Genomic DNA, 13,421 nt, shown 5'->3' with positions numbered 1-13,421 from the left:
ACGAACATGTAGAAGCTCCCTGGGATGTGAAGCACTGAAAGAAGTGTGGGCTGATAGAAAGAGGCAGGAAGTGGAGCTGTGAGGACGGAGCTGCCATGACTGACAAGGAGAGAGGAGACACAGCAAGGAGAGAGGAGACACAGCAAGGAGAGAGGAGACACGGCAAGGAGAGAGGAGACACAGCAAGGAGAGAGGAGACACAGCAAGGAGAGAGGAGACACAGCAAGGAGAGAGGAGACACGGCAAGGAGAGAGGAGAAAACAGCAGCGTTAGTGAAGACTCTGAGCCTCCGTTAAGACGTCAACTGGAGATGTACAAATAATCACAATAATACCATTAAAAAGCAACAGATCAACTCTGGTGTCATCAGCCAAACAAATCACATCCACTGTGAGAGGAAGTAAGAGCCTGTGTCTTATTACATCACGAGTGTTTCTGTCCATCTTACAAAACCAAATCAATCATAAAAGTAATGTGAGAAGCAACTGTCGCTCAGCTGAATAATGACAAATGTCTTTAAACGCAAGGAGACAAACCTTCAGATCTGTCGCTTCGTCAGATTCCGTCTCTTGACTGTCAGAAAAATGTGTAGGTTTTTTGTGTTGTTTTTGACTGTGTGTGATGTAAATATGCAGGTTCTTTGCATGATGCAAAACACCTGCTATTACTGTTATTAATCTTCATGACCTGTGGTTCTCAAGCTACATATTCCTATCATGTAATAAACTGTACAAATGTTCACAATTACTACACAACAATGTAAAGAATATATTTGTCGTATCACATAACAAACCTGAAAACAGGCAATAGCTTCATTAAACCTTTAATCATTTCACATGTAGTGATATGGTTTATTTTATATAAGTACATATACAACGACCTAAATAGAGCAAAACTAGAAACACTTCACAAGTACAGTCAAATCTTATTAAGGCTTTAGTGTCTTCACTTGTTCCTATTTACACTTTTTATCGGTAGCTTTGACGCAGCCGTCCATTCTTTAACAGTTCACACACAGGTCAAACAGCTGATTCAGTGTCATAATGACACGCTTTGTTTGCAAAAGGCTCTAAGCGTCAAAACACTGGAAATATGCAGCAGAAACTCACTTTGCCTTCAGTACAACTTGAACCAAGTACATGAACATGTCCAATCAGTCATAACACAGTGGACAGAAAAACACAAACCACTGATCTCAGTGTGAATCAGTACTGCTTCATTGATCGTCATTGGAGCCTGTTGCTCTTTCTCTTTGATTGAATCCAACACATTCATTTTTCAAACTGTGGCAGAAAACTGAAATATTGTAAATAATACAGGAAATAGTTGGAATCTAGTTGTGCAAAACAGGTCAAAGCGACCGATAAAAACTATAATATCGCGAAATCGGCCAGTGGTCGTCAATAAATCTCGGATAGGAACAAAGAATCAGTCGGAGGAGTGACGTGTTTCCACCCGGACTGCCCTTTGGCTGGAACCACTCAGTGCTCTGTACGCCTGAAAGTGGAAACCCATTTTTTATTTTCCTCTACTTAAATTACATTTATGAACTATGTCTACTTTTCCATATTCAGTGACTTTAACCTCCAAGCGGCTGTTGCGCTGTAAGCGTCCCGTGAAATGCGCCACTTCACGTTTTGACGCTAACGTTTTGCGCTGTGTTTCGTCGGCGGAGCTGTCCTCTGTAAACAACGGGAGCGTCTCCAGACGTTACACGCGTTATGCCAGGAAAGAACCGGTCCGGATCGGCTGTGCCTCTGGGTTCTGGGGGGACACGGCGACCTCTGGTACGGTGAATAGTAACCACACGGTGATAGTGGTTGAAGCTAAGCGGTTAGCATCCGTTAGCTTCCTGGGGTCATGACATTTGTTGTGTCTGTGCAGTGAAGTTTACACCAAACATTGTCATTGTTGTATTTGGTAAACAGACAGTTAAAGACTTGTAATTATATTAAACACAGTGTAAAGCTAATAAATAAAGCTCCAGTCAGGAGGACAGGAGCCGTTTACAGTAGTGTTAAAGTCCTGCAATCACAACACGTGCGATAAGAGGAGCTTCCGGCTCCAGCGTTGGTCTGAGTAGCTGGTGAATCCTCCCACCTACACCATGAATAGAACCCTCCGTGGAACCAGTAACCGTGTGAACCAGCGCTTCAGCTGAGAGCTGTGTCTGTTCCAGTGCCTCAGCTGATCCACAGCGGGAGGCTCGACTTCCTGGTGTTTGACTTCCTCAGCGAGATCACGATGTCTCTGCTCACAGCAGCCAAAGCCAAAGCGCCCGTGAGTTACGTCTGTCTGTGTCTTTGGAAAGAATGTTTATGAGCCTCGAGCTTGGCTTTAGACTTTGTATATTTAATAGTTAAAGGCATAAATCACGATCAAACTTTAGCCTAAATCCTGGCTATTAAGTAATTTGTCATATTTCTAAACATCCTTCAGGTTCGATTAATAACTAGACCAGTAGTGGTTCGTTTGAGTTCATGTCTTCATTACAGGGTTCGTCCAGCAGAGGGCGCACACGGGCTGATTCACTGTAACTGATGTTTACATGAAACCCCCTCAGGGTTTTTACACTGGCTGCCGGCCGATGACTCTTTTTTTGTCTGCTCCTGTAGAACCTGGGATACGCTCCAGACTTTGTGCACGTTGCTCTGGCTCCGTTCATCAACGACATCCACAGAAAAGGTCAGCGAGTCAGTCTCAGTTTGTGCAGCTTTATTCAATCATTTGTCACCATCTAAAACATGTGGGCGTCAGGGCCTGTGAACATCTGCCTCTTCTGCTCTGTTCCTGTCATTCTGCTTTGACGCCTGCCTGGTTCAGGACATGGTTGTGGAGCAACAAGCTCAGTGGACGTTTCCTCGTTGATTCATGTCTTCTCCGGCTCCAAACTCTACAAAGGCAGTCATGCTTTTGGGCTGAGCCCTTCAGACTGTTCCTTCAGTCCACAGTTTAATCCTGATGCAGACTAACAGCGCCCCCCCCTGTTAGTCCCCCCCCCCCCCCCCCCACACACACACACACACACACACCACCACCCCCCAACCAGCTCATGCTCCCCGTACCTCATCTTTCTCACATACACATTCAGTGTGATTTCACATGTAACCTAATACAGTTCATGATGTAACTGTGATAGACATCTTAGGATTCTATTCATTAACTTCATTCTTACACTATTTACCTGCTTTCTGGATCGCGTTCTGATCCAGTGTCGTCCTCCTCTTTGCTCCAGTGCTGCTGTTCCTCCTTCTCTTCATCTGCCTTTCACAGCCTTTATCGTCTTCTTTGTTGTGTGTTGCCCTTTGCCATCGACATCTGTTTTTCCCCATTGACCCCCACAATTAATGAAGCAACATCTGTATTTGTCTGGACCAGAGAACTTTCAAAACACTGGACAGAGGTCATTCATTGGTTCTGATTATTCCACAGATTGTGTTGCGTCATGATTTGAGTTTTTTAGTATCTCATGGAGCTCGACAGTTTGTGTTTGTGGAATAAAACACTTTATTATTCACACGTTCACAGCTGCTAACCGTGTCATGAAGGAGCCTCCTCTCTTTACAGGCATCCGTGTTGTGAGTAACGCAGGAGGCGTGAATCCTCTGGCGTGCGCTGAGGCCGTGCAGGAAGTCATCAGAAAGGCGGGTCTGGACCTCAGGGTTGCTGTGGTGACCGGCGATGACCTCATGCCACACGTAAGACCCTCCTCACACTCAGAGTTTAACTCCAGACATGGTGACGTGACGCCTGCTGTGCCCACAGAGAAGCAGCCTGTCTGAGGTGAGGGCGGAGGACGGCGGCAGGCGGCAGCTGCCGCACGGCCTTCACAGTATGAACGCCTACCTGGGGTACGAGCTCCGAGCTGAAACAAACTGCGCTCTGTGAGGAGTCACTAACTGCAGGCGTTGTGTTCAGGGCCGGGCCCATTCGTCGCTGTCTGGACCTCGGGGCAGATATCGTGGTAACGGGTCGATGTGTGGACAGCGCGGTGGCGCTGGCGCCGCTCATGCACAGTGTGGGTTTGATGTTTGTCTCTTCAACCAGTGCTTCTGTTCTGAGCATCTGCGTCAGGACGCTGTGTTCCTGTCGCGTCACTGACTGTAAATAACAGGACGGGTGCTCGTGGCTCAGGAATGTAACTGCTCCCTTTGTTTGCATCCGCTGCAGTTTGGATGGGGGACGGACGAGTACGACCTCCTGGCGTGTGGGAGGTACACACACACACACACACACACACACACACACACACACACACACACACACACACACACACACACACACACACACACACACACACACACACACACACACACACACACAGTCGTGTTTGTCATCAATGTGGGGACTCCCACTGACATAATGCCTTCTCTAGCCCATCACTCTAACCATTACAAATAAAGGCAGACGTCTAATCTTTGCTCTAATCTGAACCAAAACTCAATTCTAACCTCAGCCCTAAAATCACATCTTGACCCTCAAAAAAGCTTTCGGACTGGTGGGGACCTGCCAAGTGTCCCCACAATGTCGCAGTGTCCTCACCTTGATAGCCAAAACATGGTATATATTTATAGGTTTTATAGGTTGAAGGAAAAACGTGTCACACACACACACACACACACAATGAACTCTGATCACCTGGCCGGTATTTGCTCCATGTCGTTGTACAGTCTCGCCGGTCACCTCATCGAGTGTGGAGCTCAGAGCACTGGTGGGATCTTCACCGACTGGCACAAAGTTCCTGACTGGTTCGTGTGGTTTCTCTTTCTTCTTCTGTGGTGGCTCAGCGGCAGTAGAAAGCCTTGTTTGCCTTCCAGGGACAACATGGGCTTCCCGGTGGTGGAGTGCTGCAGTGACGGCTCCTTCGTTCTGTCCAAACCGCCCAGAACCGGCGGCCTGGTCTCCTTCGGCTCGGTGGCCGAGCAGCTGGTGTACGAGATCGGGGACCCGCGGCGCTACCTGCTGCCTGACGTCACGTGTGACTTCAGCCAGGTGGTCATCAGGGAGATACCAGGTGCCGCTCACACACTCGCACGGAGGCCGTGACCACTGGCTGAACCGTGCTGTTTTCACAACCCTAAACAGTCCTCTGGGAGCTTCACACAAGGCTCGCTTTGACCCGGACTCAACCCTTCAACCACAGCTGAACTTCCAATAAGCTCTTTATCTCTCATAAACCCAAACATGTCTCCATCAACTGGGCTTGAACCCGTCTAGAGCCGAGCTGCAGCATCTAGAACCTCCCCCGGGTCCTGAACTCCTTCTGATAAACCATGTTTTCCTTCCTTTTGGTAATTGATCCAATGCATTTAGTTCCATTGATGATGTTTCTAAACCGTGTATGAGGTCAGCCCTCAACAGAACATGATACAACTCACGCAGCTCCTCTGTTCCCAGTGTGACTCAGTGCTCTATCATCATCTATCTCAGTCTGCAGCCGGTTGAAAACAGCGTTTACATATTTTGCACCAACCATGTTTGGTCCTCCTCAGACTCACGGCGTATAATTACTGATTATATAATCAGGAATCAAACCCAGCACACGTAGAAGCACACACTCCTTTGACTGTAACGTTCTTTATCAGAACATCTGCCGGACAGACGTGAATGAGCTCATCTGAGCAGCCTCCAGTCAGACGCTGTGAGGTGAAGTCTATTCATGAGGTGGTGTCATCGTGCTCGGTTTAAACCCTGAACCACCTGCAGCAGCTGCTGAGTGGCTCTGGCTGATGAACCCTTTCCTGCTCCTCCTACACGAGTAAATATTTCTGTCTAATTGAGCCTCGCTGAACTCCTCACCCCGCTGAGCACTTCATAGTTTATTTTATAGCATGAACTCCGGCCTGTAGTCCGGTTCACAGCGGGGTGAAGCACTGGCTGAGAGGTTCCAGTCGGGGAGCGGTGGCTGTGGATGGAGACGCCTGGACTCTGCAGCACGTAGTCCAGTCCAACCTGTGCTCCTGTGATGCAGGACAGGACAGGCTGCAGCTAAAACGCCTGTCTGTGTGTTTAGATGTGGGGGGTGGAGCAGTCAGGGTCACCGGAGCTAGAGGCTTCGCTCCCACACAGGACTACAAGGTAAATCTGACCCCATCTCCACAGTTACGTCACCATGGCAACCAGAGCAACCACCCGTGCTTTCTGCAGGTGTGTGCCACCTACATGGACTCGTTCAGGGCCACCGCCGTGTGTCCGGTCGGAGGCCCGCGAGCGGCGGAGAAGGCCCGACGCACCGCTGACAGCATCATCAAACGGTGCGTTCAGGGACCCCGGCCTTCACACACTGGGCAGCTGGAGTAACTGCTGTCTGCCTGCAGGATGAAGCGGATCTTCAGGCAGTTGGAGTTTGGCGACTTCAGCTCTGTCCACATCCAGGTGCTCGGAGCCGAGGACACGTACGGTGCCAACGCTCGCACAAGGGTAAAACCTTCAGACCAACAGCTGTTCACTTTGTACCAGACATGACCCACAGGTCAGGAACCACAGTGGTTCCAGAGAGTTCCCATCTATTATATGAAACAGCCTGGGATTTCAGGTCCAGTATCGTCATGGAGCCGTGGTTGAGTCCACAGTTTCACAGAGAATCAAACTCCTGCTTTGGGCCTGTTTAGTCTGATTAGTCCTAAAAGACGGTTCTTTTTTGTTATCTCTGTGTTTTGGCAGATTCCAAACTGCTACAATGAGTCTTGGTCTCTGCTTGTGCAGACTTTCAGTCAGTGGATTCAAGCGTTGATCAGCTGTTGTTGGTTCCTTGGTTCTGTTTGTTGTCAGGACTCCAGTGGTTCTTTCAGATATTATATAACCAGTTTAATGTGGTTCAGATTTCCTGAATTCTTTCTTGCAACTCAAGTGTCCTCATGACTGAACTTCCTCTTTTGTGTTTACTCCATTTCCAGCACCAGGTCACAGTTAATCCTGTTTAATGGCTCCAAACAGACTCTCTCTTCATGTCTACATCCACCTTTGATATGTGCTCTATTGGAGCAGGTCGACTGGACGTCTTCTAAACCAATTTGCTTCTTCTTTTGTTTCCTGTCGTCCACATTCTGATCTCTTTTTATACCAACGCCTCTGATATAATGACACACTACTGGAACGGACAGTGAAGCTCCTGTGCTCTCTGGGCTGCAGGGCTGCAGGGAGGCCGTGCTGTGGATGGCTGTCCAGCACCAGCAGAAAAGGGCTCTGGAGCTGTTCTCCAGGGAGGTGGCCTCTGCAGGGACGGCCATGGGTAAGAGCACACGCATGCTTCATGGCCTGTGGGCCCAGAGGAGATGATGGCTCTGCTTTATGAGCGGAGGGGGCTTCGTGCAGCAGATAACAGGCTGCGACTCTCCAGACGTGGACCTTATTTATGTTGAGTTCAGCCACACACAGCAACACTCAGCGTGAACTCAGTGTGAATCTGGCAGCTGCTGTGACTCATACTCCTAAACTGTGACGGTGTGAATTTCCTGCAGAAGCTAAATGAGGTTTTTCCCCTCAGCTCCTGGACTGACGGGCATCGTAGGCGGACGGCCGAGAGTGTGAGTCAGTGGATTGCTGCTGAACAATCTCAGGTTTCCCTCAGGCGTTTCCTAAAGCTGTGTTCATGGTTTCCAGGTCTCCAGTTCTGAAGCCGTTCTTCTTCCTACACCCAAAGTCCCAGATCAAGGTGAGAGTCACTGCCGAACCTGAACGTTGGTCATCACATTTAAGAAATTCTAACAAAGAAGGACGTCGAGGGAGAAAATCCCATATCAGCATTTCCTGTAAATCTGATGACAATGTGATTCATTCAGTGTGTTCAGTGAGAACTGTAGCTAGACAACAGGTCATCACTCAAACAAACAATACAGATGTACACGCGTTGAATTAAGGCTCTACAGTCGTCACTTAGCTTTCTGACCATACATAGCATTTATCTGCAGGTTTAACGTGAAACGTCTTTATCTGACACAACCTAAGTGGCTCAGTCACATGAGTGATGCCTGGGGTTGGCTCCACAAACAGTCAACTCTCCCCACAGGTGGACGTTCACATGGGTGGGGAGCTGGTGGAGTCACTCTCAGAGGCGGGGCCTCGTGCACCTGAGCAGCAAGCCCCTCCCACCTCAGCAGAGGACGGACCGGACACAGGTACAGACACACTAGCCACGTGCTAACGATAAGATCTTCCCACTGCACCACCTGATACTGTGATTTGCCATAGTTCGCAGCCCGCTGCTGCACGGTGCTTGAGGTGTTGTGAGCTTGAGAAGCTCCCAAGCTGTTTAAACTAGCACGTTTATAGCAAAGGTGCTTTAGGAGCTGTTTAAAGTCTTAAAGGGTTAAATAGTCCTTCAGGCGTCTCTTTGAGGAGGTTTATAGTATCTGACCTTAACACGTCATAGCTTCAGAGCCACCATTTGTTCCCAACAGCTGCTAATAAACAGATGTGTTTGATGCTATGACTATGTTTGCCTGCAGAGGGCGATGCTCCCTTATGTCCACCACACAAAACCAAACATCACTGGACAAAGTCAGTTTGAGATTTCATGAAAAAGGATTCAGATCTTCGCAGGATTCATCCCAGCGCTGCTTTGTTCACTGTGCTTTTTCCCTCTTTCATTTTTATGACCACAGCTGCACTGATTCTGCCCTTTTGTAACTGTTTCACACACAAACACATGACCTGCAGACTTGAGCAGATTCTGGGTCCAGTGTGAACGACAAAGTGTTATTTACCAAATCAAAGGAGAGCAACACGTGCACACAGAGTGGAGACTTCCTCCACAGAGCTGAGTGAAACCAGGAGGGAAGGAAACAAGGCTGCTGCACCTGGAATCAGTTAAAACTGCCTTTAATCTGCTTGGTTTCCATTTCTGCTCTGTACAAAAGCGTCTGTTTGTACATGCATCGGCTGTGACTCTGTGGATAAAGTGAACCATGTCCGTGTCTGTGGAAGCAGGCGACAGCAGAAGGGCCTCTGGGCTTTGGGCGGTTGTTGGGGACTAGTGAGGGCGGTTCTGTGGAATCCTCAAGGAGGGAGATGACGTTTAAGGCAGTCCTGGCATCCTTGGTACGAACCCAGAGGCCTTTAGAGGCTGTAGTGGCCATAATGGAGCCTTTGTGGGGTTAAGTAGGTCCCAGGAGGCTGTGTGGATATTGTGTTTTCAGTTTAATACATGCAGGAGGAGGCACTTAAAGAACACAAACTATGTCCTGAGTGCAGTTGACCTCATGTGACCTGTTTAAGGAACAAGAGGCTTCGTTGTGAAGCTGAAATAGTCCTCATAACCTTTAAACACTGGTAGCAGGTCTGAGGTCCAGTCCCTATGAAGCTGTGTTTTTCTGCTCTGAGCACCAGGCGCCTTGTGTCCAGACCTGCCCGCCGGCCCCCACAGCTACAGACTGGAGGAGCTGGCCTACACGAGGAGCGGGGACAAGGGCGACTCGGCCAACATCGGTGAGGGCGCTCCCTGCTGTGATGTGACCTGGGCTTCAGGCTTGTTCTGTCTCCTGGAACCTTTGGATTCACCAGAACCAATATGTGCTGAAGCCACTGGCTGAATCCATGGTTACATGCAGCACAGCATGATGGGAACTGTAGTAGCGCTCTGTGGTTCGTGTGATAAACCCTGCTTCCTGTCCTCGTCTCCAGGAGTCATCGCTCGTCACCCGCTCTTCTTCCCGTACCTGAAGAAACACCTGACTTCCTCTGTGGTGGAGCAGTACTTCTCCCACCTCATTGAGCCTGGAGACAAGGCCGTGACCCGGTGAGCAGTCAGACGCAGTGATGCAGCTTTCAGACAGCGACGCCGCTTCGCTCACGTTGATTTGTACGACTCAGCATTACCAGTTACAACACATCACAACCACAAAATGTTCATGACTGTAGAACAGTGTTAGGAATGTTTCATTATTACTGTTTATGTGAAACTGCTGAGACTGTTTTGTCAAACCAACAGGCTGCTTTTGATCCATTCACATCACAGTAGTTATAAATCAAACCACAACGGAGTGGGAGAAACCAGGGACGGCCTGTGTGCAGCACAGACAGCAACATGAACATGTTCCCTCCATGTTGGCTCTTAGCATTAAGACTAGAGGAGATGTGGCCCTTACTGACCCACAGGGAGCGGGTCTCCTCCTGCACCTGAACGCCTCCCTGCCACAGACACTCATTATTGCACCTCCTGTGGCTCAGTAAAGCTCACATCTGCTCTTGTGGCTCAGTAAAGCTCCCGTGTCCTCTTGCACCTGAACGCCTCCCTGTGGGTCAGTAAAGCTCCCGTCTCCTCTTAGACCCTGAATGCCTCCCTGCCACAGACACTCATTACTGCGCCTCACCGCTCGTTAAAGCTGCAGGAGGCCTCTGCTCTCACGCTCACATCCAGGGTTTAACCGTTAGCATGTGTGTGACTGCATATAAAGCTGCCCGCGCATCCAGACATAACCGTGTCGGACTGCCTGGTGCTGTGTGACTGTGGCCCTGCGGTTCTGAGCCCAGTGTTGTGCGTTGCAGGTACTCTCTTCCTGGGATCCACGGCCTGAACTTCGTCCTGCAGCGTTGTCTGGGTGGAGGAGGGGTGGCGTCGCTGCGCAGTGACCCTCAGGTAACGGCACTGGACCTTCACGGCCTCTGGTCCCTTCTTCATCTTTTCTGCTGCCTCTTTCATCACTTCTCTGAATCATAGTTTGTTGGAACTTGAACTTCCTGTACATGTAGAAGTAGACGCAGCAAGATCCAACAAACGGACCCAACGTAGTGTGAGTGAATCTCGGATCACTTCTGTGGTCGTGTGGGAACAGAGAGAAGGGGCTGCATCATCAGCGTTTTCCTTTTACTGTCCTCGAAATAAATTAAATGCAAAATAAAAATATTAACTACAAAAAATAAATGTAAAACTAAAGACACAGAACCAATGGGATGGAAGCAAACAAACCTCTACATTATTATCACTATGTTCAATGAACGTCAGTGCTAGAAGCAGGACGTCTGTAATAGAAGCCAGAGACTGTGGGGATCAGTCTGTTCAGACCATGCGTCTTTTTTTCAGGGAAAAGCCTTGGGTCAAATGCTGCTGGACCTTAAACTGAGAGGACTGCCGGACCTCAAATCACTGGTGGACTGAAAGAAACCAAGGGGAAGTGAGACCTGAGCACAAACACATTTCTGGGTTCAGCAAACGAAGGCTGGAACAACAACTGAAGTCAGATCCATCCACTGATGAGACCTTTATAATATAATGCACACTCTGGATTTACGGCCTCAACGTAAACGCTTGAACAGCCGACACTGAAAGTGAAGGCGCTTCAGTCGTTTACGTGGACCAGGCTCTAGCAGTCCATGAACCATGATGTGCTCCTTTAGCATCAAACTCAGTCAGTGCTGTTTCCTGCTGCAGCCTGTGGGGTGATGAGAGGGTGATGTTAGGGATGAGAGGCTGAGGTCAGGACCAGTTCTGTGAAGCAGGAAGTGACGACTCTGCTCTGATGGAACCGTTTGGACTTTGGCACCAGAACCTTTGCCTCCGTCTGAGGCTCAGACACCTTTAACACTGGCCCATCTCTGACTCTCAGGTGAAGCTGAGCCAGCAGAGCTGGCGCTGGAGGTACCAGCGAGGCAGCATGTTGGCCCAGTGCTGACGCCTTGAAAGGTCCAGACAAGAGGAGCTTTGTCCTCTCTCCTGTTCAGTTCATTGAGAGTTGTCACAGACGCTGGTGTCAGCTCACTCCTTCACCTCGTCCTCCATGTTTACGTGTCTGGATCTGAAAGAGCAGCCACAGAACTTGTAGGTTCTGCCCCAGCAGGGGGCAGCAGCTTGACCCAGACAGGAAGCCTTTAAGAAGGAGGTCAGTGTTTGTTTTCTATGGACAAACCTCGTCCTCTTCATCGTTGGCCAAACAAAAGCAGCATCAGTTTCGCTGGTTCAGCCTCCCGTGTTCCAGCCTTCAGTCTTTGCTTTAGAGGAGTCAGAGCCCGTCTCAGTCTCAGTCTCAGTCTCCTTCAGGCTCTGCTGTTCTAACCTGTTATGTGGCTTCTTCCACCAGAGCGGCTCTGGCTAATTGCATCCAGACTGACGCTGCAGTCGTAGCTCAAGGCTCCGTCACAACTGGAGCCTCCGACCGCTGCTGAGTCACATGTTCTGGTTCTGGTCAAAGTGTTTGGATGCTTTGACGCCTCCTGGCTCTGCTTTGTTCCTTTATTTCCTATGCCCAAGGTTTCCTGACAAACTAATCTGAGTCAGAGTCATCTGAATGAAAAGTGACCACATTACACAGAAAACAGCAGTCAGACTGAACAGGAGTCATGGAGAAACCATGAGAAGCAGAACTCTGCTCTGGTGGTGGTGGAGGAGAGGCTTCACAGCGTGGTCCGTTTCCAGACGGAGACAGAAGTGAGACCACGCTGTCGTCCTGCGTCTTCCTGCAGCTGATAGAATCCCATGTGTTTGCTGTTGCCTGAAGCACGTCATGGTCCGACTGTGGTTAAAGGGTTCATGATCGGCCTCAGGTCTCCGTTTGATCGGCTCCGTCCTGAAACTCCACGCGCCTCCTTTTACACAGCTCAACGTTTGCTTTAAGCAGCTGAAGTTCACGGTGCTCTTTTCCCTTTAATAAACATTAACAAATGCTGATGTGAGACGCACTATGATCAGAGATGATGGTGATCACCGCTCACTAACCATCATCAAACCACTGCCTTGTCCTAATGTGGATGTTGATTCTTCTGCTCATGGAAATCACTAAATGCTCTTCAGGTCTGATTCCTGTATGATTTTGACTAAAGACATTAAAGGTATTTTTCTGAACAAAGCTTCTCTTCTGTGATCGAGTCTTTGTCACAGTAAAATCAGCTGTGTCTGTTTTACTGCATGTCACATCCTGTTACTGGGGTTCATGCAGAGCTGAGCTGTTTTTAGTGACTGAGAGCCTGGTTCTGGTCCGATGAGGTGAGTTGGTGCCTTTTGCTGCTGATGCTGTTTGTTAGTCGCTCCATCAGTTTGACCTTGTACCATCTCTGCAGGGTCAGAATCCATCAGAACGGGCCCGTTTCCCACAGACAGCAGCCGCTGAGGCCTGATTCACATTCAAAGCATGCGGCGCCGCTCATTCATCAGGAGCTGCTGCTCGTCCGTCATGACGGGAGCTGAAACGGGACATTGAGCGTGACTGCGGCGCTGCCATTGAGCACAAAGGGAGATAAATGACGTGTTTGTGTGACCGCCTCCAACGCTGAGGAGCGACAGAACGCAGGTGGAAGCGAGAAGCGCCGTGTGAAACAGGAAGCTGAGTTTAAAGCAGGAGGAGCTGGAAGAAGGAGCATCTCAGGCAACCGGACCCTCAGAACCCGTGACTCCACTGTGAGCAAAGCTCCTGCTGTTCAATGCAGCACATGTAAACCATGTAGCAAACGTGTTCTCCTCTGTCTGTGAAGTCAAAACATTCAGCCACGCT

At 49.3% G+C, this 13,421-nt stretch overlaps 2 protein-coding genes across 3 annotated transcripts; both read left to right on the top strand.

Annotated features, from left to right (window-relative positions):
* The first annotated feature begins 1,446 nt into the window (after nt 1–1,446).
* On the top strand, nt 1,447–5,569 carry LOC129603506 (uncharacterized). The gene is made up of 9 exons (XM_055505019.1): nt 1,447–1,787; nt 2,180–2,280; nt 2,616–2,685; nt 3,568–3,698; nt 3,766–3,851; nt 3,919–4,018; nt 4,171–4,214; nt 4,671–4,748; nt 4,818–5,569. Exons 1-9 carry the CDS (start codon nt 1,553–1,555, stop codon nt 5,044–5,046), a joined length of 1,074 nt encoding a protein of 357 aa, XP_055360994.1. The 5' UTR covers nt 1,447–1,552; the 3' UTR covers nt 5,047–5,569.
* Nucleotides 5,570–5,925: 356 nt separating this feature from the next.
* Nucleotides 5,926–13,421, top strand: LOC114850373 (uncharacterized). 2 transcript variants are annotated; one of them, XM_055505032.1, is made up of 11 exons: nt 5,926–6,078; nt 6,148–6,254; nt 6,318–6,420; nt 7,132–7,231; nt 7,487–7,526; nt 7,603–7,654; nt 8,009–8,117; nt 9,322–9,426; nt 9,622–9,736; nt 10,486–10,576; nt 12,991–13,421. In XM_055505032.1, exons 2-11 carry the CDS (start codon nt 6,163–6,165, stop codon nt 13,045–13,047), a joined length of 864 nt encoding a protein of 287 aa, XP_055361007.1. In that variant the 5' UTR covers nt 5,926–6,078; nt 6,148–6,162; the 3' UTR covers nt 13,048–13,421. The 2 variants fall into 2 exon arrangements, with proteins under 2 accessions (XP_055361007.1, XP_055360997.1); XM_055505022.1 differs by lacking the exon at nt 12,991–13,421 and adding an exon at nt 11,021–12,779 and having other exon boundaries at nt 5,931–6,078.

The sequence above is a fragment of the Betta splendens genome, chromosome 2, assembly GCF_900634795.4.
Source record: "Betta splendens chromosome 2, fBetSpl5.4, whole genome shotgun sequence".
Classification (NCBI taxonomy): Eukaryota; Metazoa; Chordata; class Actinopteri; order Anabantiformes; family Osphronemidae; genus Betta; species Betta splendens.
Note: the sequence above shows the minus strand (reverse complement) of the source record. Positions and strands in the feature narration are given on the sequence as shown.